The 9,281-nt window shown below is 34.6% G+C and overlaps 1 protein-coding gene across 1 annotated transcript; it reads left to right on the plus strand.

Moving 5' to 3' along the window:
• The first annotated feature begins 158 nt into the window (after nucleotides 1-158).
• On the plus strand, nucleotides 159-8,940 carry LOC109036634 (stress-induced-phosphoprotein 1). The gene is made up of 7 exons (XM_072300454.1): nucleotides 159-419; nucleotides 1,240-1,452; nucleotides 2,118-2,271; nucleotides 2,831-2,931; nucleotides 4,154-4,283; nucleotides 5,832-6,029; nucleotides 7,327-8,940. Exons 1-6 carry the CDS (start codon nucleotides 408-410, stop codon nucleotides 5,951-5,953), a joined length of 732 nt encoding a protein of 243 aa, XP_072156555.1. The 5' UTR covers nucleotides 159-407; the 3' UTR covers nucleotides 5,954-6,029; nucleotides 7,327-8,940.
• The last annotated feature ends 341 nt before the right edge of the window (nucleotides 8,941-9,281 follow it).

Here is a 9,281-nt window from a genome sequence, read left to right on the forward strand (position 1 = left end):
TTATTTTTTGCCGATAAGGAGAATGTCTTTTTTTTTAAATATCCCCAAATTTTAGCAAGTTTAAAATTTCCAAGGGTTCATTCTCAGTGCTTTTCTAAAAATTTTAAGTACATTATTTAGAACTCGGCTGAGATCTGGCAACATTCTATTGCAGTCAGAAGTGTTTATTTACTTTTTGCAAATCCAGTTGAATCAGCAAATCTTTCAGTCTTCTTGTCGGCCAACGAGCCGACTTTCAGCTGCCTGTGGAAAGTAGAAAGCATGAAAACTCTTTTACTGGCACTGAATCTCTGCTCAATGTTTTTTAATGTGCTATTGCATTCGGTGATGCTTGAATTGTCGTGAATTTTTCTCATAGAAGTATCTATTCCTAGTCCACCTCTCCGAGTTTCCTTCCGTTATTTTCAATGTCTAGTGAGGTAAGTACATGTGGTTTTTATGTGCTTAATTTTTTAACATTGGAATAATTTGATTTACCTGTGCGTAACCAAGAATCAGCTGCTTACTCTCGCTGGTTCGCGCATTTAGGGCTTCCAGGAAAACCTGCATACGGAAGCGTGAAAATCTCAAGTTTTTGAACAGTCACTCTCAGATTTTTCAAAAATCATGAGTTTATGACTTACAAAAGACTGTCCATCCTGATTATTTGCTCACATCATTGCTACACAGCTAAAAACTTTGAAGGACTTCGCTTGCAGTACCAAGAATTTCGACAGCGACTAATCTGCAAAATTATTTGAAGTAATGTTTCTTTCCGCCTGGTGAGCACTATGAGCATTTAAAAGTTTTTCTGTCAATTTTTTCCATAGCGTAACCTGCAATAAGTTTAATTATTGTCAAAAAATGCTGTTTACAAGGAATTCTCTACTAGTGAACCTACAACCTACCTACCTACCTACCTATTGAATTCATTACAATATCTAGTCATCAGTGTTTAACTCATTTCATTTTTCGAAGAAGAAAAAATCAATACCATTTTTTGATATTTTCACAGAGTTTTCTTCGCAAGGAGAAGAAAGTTCCAAATGTTTTCAAGAATTGTCTTTGAGTAGTTTTCCATTTAGAAAATGAATTATGACAAGAGGTCTGCAACAGGATTCTGGTAGTTTCATCGTTCATAAGCAGCTTCTCATTATCTTCTCGATTTTTTTTAGCGTTTTTCCTCACTTTTTAGTCTTAATTTGTAACCTATATGGTTTTGAGGTACGAATTCAATTTCAAATTATTTTTTGATTGCAGGAGGCCAATAATCTGAAAACGTTGGGGAACGCCTCCATCAAAGAGGAAAAATATGCAGAGGCCATACTACATTATAGTCATGCCATCAAAATTGACCCGAACAACTATCAACTCTATAGTAACAGGTCTTTGGCTTTTCTTAAGATGCAGCAATACTACTCTGCAATGGAAGACGCTGAACAAACGATTGTGCTTAAGCCAGATTGGGCCAAAGTAAGTGCAGAAAAGTGTGAAAGAAAGCGGTTTTAATAGTTGTACCTCAATAGATGGGGCAAGAGCCCCTGCAGGCCGATTATTGAAATTTAAACCAGCCCGATAAGACATCAAATTGCGATATATTGCATGGTTAAGACAGGGCAATGTCTTGTTGTGTCGGGCTGACATAGTTTCAATAATCGGGCTGCTGGGGTTTCATCACATTAGAACGGAGCAAAATTTCACCTGATGATTTAATGCTTATTACTCAAAAATGGACCTGAATTTTCATCGTGTCTAACAAACATTTTCTGATATTTTCACTGTAAGACATGCACCTGTCAATGCATGTGTAATGAAGTGGTAGCAAAAGAAACGCTAGAGTTCTATCAATGAAATTAAACTGCTCTCAAAAGTCTGTAAAATTTTGAAATTATTTGTTGCTGAGTTGAAATTAGTTTGTTAAGTTTACTACATAAGTGCAGATATTGGCCATGATAGTGATTGTACTAAATTTTGCAATTAATATCCTTAAATAATCCTCTACATTTTCTCGTTACCACAGGTTCTTTAGAATAGTTCCATTAGCTTCACATTCTGTTTTTAATCTACCTAAAGCACATTCTTTGCTTGACCTAATCAAACGCACCCTTTTTTATATCTGTTTTCTTTTCTTGCATTAGGGTTATTTCAGGAAAGGAGAAGTTCAGTTGGCAACTCACTTGTACACAGATGCCCTACTGTCGTACAGATTAGCATTAAGACTAATGCCTGCTGATCTCACAATCATGGAGGCAATATCAAGAACAATCAAAGCTGAACAGAAAGACAAAAGAGGTTAGTTAGTTCCTCACTGAACACTGATTCCTTCCTTTCAATTATGTAACTCACCTGATATTTCCAATATATATATCAACAGTGTAAATCGGCAATCACATAACTTGGTTTGCGACGTCGCAGACTTTCTGCCATACTTTATTTTTTAAACGGAAAACTACTCAACGGCAATTCTTTAAAACTGCCGTGATTTTTCTTCTCGGTGCGAAGAATATTCTGTTAAAACTTCACGGAATGATGTCAATTTGTTCTTCTTTAAAAAAATAACAATAAAAAAAGAGGCGGAGATTTTCAGACACCGCAAACGAGTTATGTGATTGCAGTCTTACACCGTCGATATATACCCTAAACCTTGAATTATCCGAACTGCGAATTATTCAAACTGATAATGCTCATGGGACTCTTTCCTATATTCTGGATTGCTGATCTGAGGACTGAAGTCCCTTTCCTGATTGACATTCTCATTTTTTTTAGATGGCTCTCATAAATTAGAAGAATGTGTGGATATTCATGATGTATCATAAAATTTTATTTAATAATTTTTTTGTTTTTTCCCCAGCTGATTCGCAGATACCATGGCTTGGAGCTGGCATTGGAATCATTATCGGAGTTATTATTGTGATATCAGATCAAATTGCAACAAAGAAACCAACGCTTACTGTGAGTAACACTGATGCTGATGGCTAACGAATATCTGAAATAAGAAATTCTAGCTTTGAAGGAATTCATTTTGTCTCGTTTTCTTAAATTAATTAGAGAATTGTGTTCACTGTTGACTTAATACTAAAAATGCAAGTCTCAATCGCAACTTTTAAACATCTCTGACCATTTTGAATGACCATGAAAAAAGTCCAATAGAATCTGTGGTTACTTTCCCTTCAAATGAATACAACATGAGCAGAGACTTACAATGTTGCAATTTTAGTTATGAGTTTTTTGACTTAAGCCATCGGCATGTACAACTTTGAATCGAATGGAGGAAGTTTAAGGCATCTGACAGAATTTGATACTGGAAGCATGTAGAAATAAATTTTGGAAGAGCATGATGATAATTTATTCAATGCTTGGTTCAAGTATACTTTCATCAACTTTGTATTAAGAATCTTAAAATGGAACAAAATTACCCTCCAACCAACATGAGTCACCAAAAGCATTTATGTTGTTCCACCAAATTTTACCAACAATTGGATCAAATTCCTTAGAACCAAATCAACTTTTACCACGCCAAGTGAAATTTTTTTATGTGTCGCACAAGGCCAGACAACTAGGTTTTCTCCTAAAATCATGTTGGAATTAGACCTTACTTTTTGTTAATTTGAGCTCAAACGTTGTGGCATTTTTAAAAGCACTTTGCAAGGTTGGTCCAGTAACCAGGTTCCTTAGCAAATTTGATCTGAAAAACAGGCTCTTTCTAAAAATTGACTCACAGAAACATTGGTTCATCAAAAAGCCTTCTCGAAATTGCATTTCTGTTTTCACTAAGTCCGTCAATAGCCAATGTTGGTATATCACATTAATATTTAATGCGTCATACAATGATTTGATCATGTACCAGAAGAACCACCCTATCCTAGATCCATCAGTTTCTGAAAAATAAAATCATTTTGTTCTCAACTGGCCCCCGATCATTGGTCATTTCTTTTTTTTATTTTTATTAGTTTTTTTTCTATAGGAATTACCCACTCTATTATTTGTCTTTTAAATATGTATATTTTTGAAGCACACGTTTATTTATATTTTTTAACCTGCAAACTTCATGAGTCTCTTGCGAAAAGATTTGATAGGTTTGGCAAGTCAGGCTTGAATCTGAGTGATACTAGCTCTAATTTATTTATCTAAATTTTGTTCATCTCAGCAAAGTCGCGTGTATTTTTTCTCGTAGCATCCATTGCTGATGGCTCTTGTCACAATGGCAATCTCTCTAATTGGATATGGAGTTGGATGGATGAATCGCTACTATGTGAAGTGCAATCGTGATCATTTACTCGACCCTCCAATTGATCTTCTCAAAGGTTTGTTCCTCCTATGTTAAACCTGGTCACTGCGTTCTATTGCCACAACATTACTTCTCTAAAAAATGACTATTTGTTTTGCTTTAATCGTTTGGCTTTCTCAAAATTTTTTGCTTTGAAGTTTTCAGGACTAGTAAAATGAAGACATAACGAAGGCTAAAAATGAAAAATTTTGTGTCAGGAGAGCTAAAAAGTCTCAGTTTTATGGATAATATTTCTCAAGACATGCTGTAATGAATGTTTTAAAAGTAGGATAATCCAAACCATTTTTTTTAAAATTTAGAAGTCGCTTGCAACCATTGGCGGATCCAGCAATTTGGCAACATTGTCTTTTCTCCGTTTAAACCTATGGAAATGTATCGATTCTTGGAAGGCCAGGTGCTCCAACAAGAATTGATTATCTAGCATAGGTTTAAATGGAGGAAATCCGGTGTTGCCAAATTGCTGGATCTGCCTCTGCTTGCTACTTTAAAAACTCTACAAAACCTTCAAAATCTGTTCTTATGCCAGGAAATGATTTGGGTAGCATTTGATTAAAACTATGAAATAGCCTGCACAATCTTTGTGAGGAGGACTATAATTACCCCAAATGCATTTTTTTAGACCCATATCTACATGTTTGTTTCCTCTTAAGAGCTTGTTCTGCTTGCCGCATATGTGGACTGAGGCACAAAAATTCAACTTTGATGTGGACCAGTGTGAATGTGAACAGGAGAACTACAATCTATTTCCCCAATTTCATCAAAATGGACAGACTTATCAAAACCATTTTTAATTAGCATTAGAAACGCACACCCTCCAATTTACACGTATCAAAACCTTTTCTAATTATTTCCTTGAGAAGGTCCAGTTCTATCAGTTCAAAATACAGAGTGGGTGATCCAGATTTTGAATTGCAGAGCATTGCGGTTGCGTCATTTTTTCAAATTACTGCGCTGACTCCTGCTAATCAGGGTCCAAAAATTTTGAATTACCAAGGGGTTATATATCACTTGTTTTTCTTTCAAAATATAAAGATTTTTCCTTGGGGACCAGCTTTTTCGTAGTGTTATCAACCTTTTTAAATGGGAGAGTTAGGAATTAGCGAGGGTGCTCTATAGCATAAAGAGCAAGACTTTTCGTGGTGTCTGAATAGCGGTATATTGTTCTCTTCAGGCTAAAGTATCACAAGCACCATTTGTGTTTTGGCACTATGTTTCCAACCTTCTTTTTGTCCACTTTCTTATGAAACATCTAATTTCAGCAATCTTCTTAGCATCTTCTTAATTTTTAACATCTTTCTTTTTTCATCGAGATGAATTCCTAATTTTTTCTGAAAGTATGTGGATAAGTTTTAAAGAAAAAATTGAAAAAATACAGAGATGTATGGCAGTATAGTATCTTAACACAAATGGTGCTTGCGATACTTTGACCGTAAGGTGAAGACATATTCTGCAGTATTAAGAGCTGTAACAGAGAGTAAATTATTTTTTATCGATTTTTCTTTGCAAAGCTTTCATAGTCCTGTAAGTAATGTTTTTTAATTTTTTTTTGTTCCGTTTTAATTAGAATTTAAGAATCAAGATAATAATGATATGAATGGTGAGGAGAACTCACCAGAGCACCGCTCATCTAGTCATCGTTCCTCGAAAGGCCGAGCCAGGCAAAGATATAGAAAAGGCAAGAGTTAGTTTGATTCTAGCACCAGTATTCATATCCGTAGTAAACTGTCAAGCTCAAGAAAAGACATGGAATCAATTTGGAAAGGTAATTTCACTACATACTCATTCCCCCCCCCCCTTTTTTTTTTCTTTTTAAAGAAAGTTTGTCTGAGTTCTGAACAAACTTTTTTTCCTAGTCCCAGTTTTTCTCAGCTTATCTTGAATTCTAATAATCGATCATTTTCATTTAGCATAAATTTTTTCAAAGGAAAAACTGTTATGAGGGGCATTAAAAGTGTAAGCTTCCCTGTTCTGTGTCTTCTAAACTGAAGCAGAATCATTTGTAGCATGTATACTTTCAGCAACAACTCCAAGTTATGAAAATCGGTCAAGCAGCTTGTGAAGAAATTCCATCTGAGACCATTTCCTGTCTCTATATGTTTCTCTCCCAGTGCACCGGTTAATCAGATAAATGCTTCCTGATTTTCTCCCCACATGGGACAGGGTGCTTGGAGCAAGAGAGTTACGTCATTCTTCATTTCAGCTGTTTGAAAATTTTATCAACTCCATTTTTTCCTCTTTTTTTTCCCTAATCAACCGCTTTCAAAAGAAGTGAATTTTTTTCGAAGATCTCCCTGAAGTGTGCGCTTACCTCTTCATGTAATGTCTGATAGCATGCTCTGCACTAGTTGTAAAATTGCCTCTCAAAGGAAGGTCATCTTAAAAAATCCGATTTTTTCATAAAGCTGTCAGTTAGAAATTTTCAACCCAAATTTTTTCTGAAGTAAAGCCGTAAATGTGAAAATCAAGACGGATATTGCTTTTTGGCTCCAAGCACTCTTTGTTTTTGAAAATAATAAAATTAGGAAACCTCAGTCTTGTCCATCAATGCACCAGGAGGTGAGCAGATGTGCCTTCCTCCTCTTTGTAGTTGAAGAAAGAAGTCTTCAAGAAGGGTTTAAAAAGCTTAAAGAATGTTATATCTGCACAAAGGCAAGGTAGATTTACACAGGTATGGACAAGTTGAAAATTTCCCATGAGTCTCAGTACGTGTAACATGACTACGTGACGTAGGTTAAGGGGCCCGTTTTTTAATTAAATTACAATCAAATTAACATTCAAACGTTTGTGCATTTAAACGTTAAAATCGCATTATCAAAATTGTGCAAAAAATCCCACAAAATTTTGACAAACGATAAACCGAACATAATAAATCAAAATAATCAAAACATACAAAATGGCCGAAGTTAAGGGGCCGTTGGAGAGCCAATCAGAGGCCAGTTGTTTAGTTCTGTCCATACCTGTGTAAATCTACCTTGGCACAAAGGCAGGTAATCTGTAGGTTTCCTCCCTTATTACCTAGGCTACTTTTCATAAGTTGTTCATGATCAATACTGTTTCAGATCTAAGAATGTGTCTTCTTGGTGTCACACAAGCTCTTCTTTCTAACAATGTAAGATCTCAAAAAACGAAGTAAAAAAAAACTGAAGTTGTTTTCTCTCTTGACATCAGAAAATATGTCCCTCAGTGTGGTTTATTGGCGGCGGCAGGTGTGTAATTTAATTTATAATAAATAATATTGTTTACAGAATGAATTATAATAAGTCTCCTCAAAGGATTAAGTATATCATAGTCATTATTTGTTTATTTTAATTGCACCAACAAGTTATTTGCAACATTTTGAAAACAAAGGTTTTTTTTTCAAATACATATAGATATATTTATCATGAACATGATAACAAACCTACTATTTTAGCCAGTGCAAGGGCTGTATATTTTAATTTTGGCACTTCTTGAAAGAATTTTCAAGATTGCTATGCTCATGGTAGAAGATCCTAGAGGCGAGCCTGGGGAGAGTACTGATGAGTCACATCAACACTGCCAACCCGAACAAATGAATGAGTAAGTGCCTTTGAATGGTGTTGTGCCTCTACTCGTTTTTCTTCTTTCTCACAAAAAACAATGCCTGAATTGTCTTTAAGAACTCTTTGGAAACTTTTTTCCTATAGCTGTAAATAACAAGAATCCAAAAAGTAGTTTCAAATGTCGGTTTTTTCATTTTCATGAATTCAGAATTTTAAAATTTTTTCTTCACACTCAATTACACTGCAGACTTATTTGCTCAGGATGACAAAAGAACCAATTTTGGGCTTGTTTTTCAATTGTATTGTTATGTAGAATACATGATCAAAATAAATACCCAAATTCTTTTATCAAAGTCTGAATTCCGATAACTGTCTTTTGCTTTAAGGGTCCATTTGTAAGGTAAGTATTAATTTTTCCATTCAAGATGAATGTTATCAAAGTTTAAAGGTGCCAAATAGTTTCTCTGCTGCTAATATCCAGGTTCATCTTATTTTAGTTTAATTGATTGCATCACTTATCGTTGTAATTTTACTTCAGTTATACATACTTAGATCTCACTATATTTATACATTTTCTTTATGGGACCGGCCTCAGAACTGCATTTTTGATACATCACGGTTTCCAAAGATTGTTTTGTCTCCGGTGAACGTTCAGTTTTGCTTAAAAAAATCCCATTTCAACCCCAACATGAAAGTTGGGGCAAGAGTTTATAAAATAATTTTCTCCTCAATTTATTGCTGCTTTTCACAAAGATTAAAAGAATTGGAATTACATACTACCTGATAAATCGGTTTCCATGATAATTTTTTCTATCAGTAAGTAACCAAAACTCTCATGAGCATTTATTCCCCATTTTCATAATGCTTTCTTTAAAGCATTTAAGATTTCTTGATGAAAATTGCTCACCCAATGAAGTAATTTCATTAACATAATTTTTCCATGTTTATTTTTTACATTGTTTCAGCTATTTTTAGTTGTATACAGCATTTAAAAGTAAGTTGTTTTTCATTTCAATGATTCTGAATGGTTCAGTTAGTTAGTGTAATACCTCATGGATTAGCTATGCTTCTTGTTTGTTAATTTTTTACTTTGCTCTGCTGTACTTCTTATTCTGTAAAGTTGTTGCAATGAATACATTCTGGTCTTAATTATTCTTTGTTTTTCGTACCACAGCATTGCCGCAGCCACTGAGTCCCCAGTTATTCTTTCATATCATTCCTTTCAGCAAGGAATTCATTTTTACATTCACTTAAAAATCATCTCTGGCCTGAGAAGCAAAAAGCAAGTCTAATTGAATCGACGTATGCGAAAACGTCCAATGTCTAAGACAGTGTTTCAGAATTTGAGTGGACAATTTCGTTGTAACTTATTGACACAAGATGGTTTAAGACGTTAGGAATGTAGAACAATTTTACAAATAATCTCGTTAGTGTAATCAAATATTTACAAAAGAGATCAATTCTATTCATCAGCGTCATTGAACAAAAGAAAC

This window comes from Bemisia tabaci, chromosome 5, assembly GCF_918797505.1.
Source record: "Bemisia tabaci chromosome 5, PGI_BMITA_v3".
Lineage (NCBI taxonomy): Eukaryota > Metazoa > Arthropoda > Insecta > Hemiptera > Aleyrodidae > Bemisia > Bemisia tabaci.

Bases quoted from the DNA above. Each gene is read 5' to 3' on its own strand.
- LOC109036634 (XM_072300454.1), top strand. The intron at 1,453-2,117 runs GTAAGTGCAGAA...TTCTTGCATTAG, and splicing joins TTAAGCCAGATTGGGCCAAA to GGTTATTTCAGGAAAGGAGA. The intron at 2,272-2,830 runs GTTAGTTAGTTC...TTTTTTCCCCAG, and splicing joins TGAACAGAAAGACAAAAGAG to CTGATTCGCAGATACCATGG.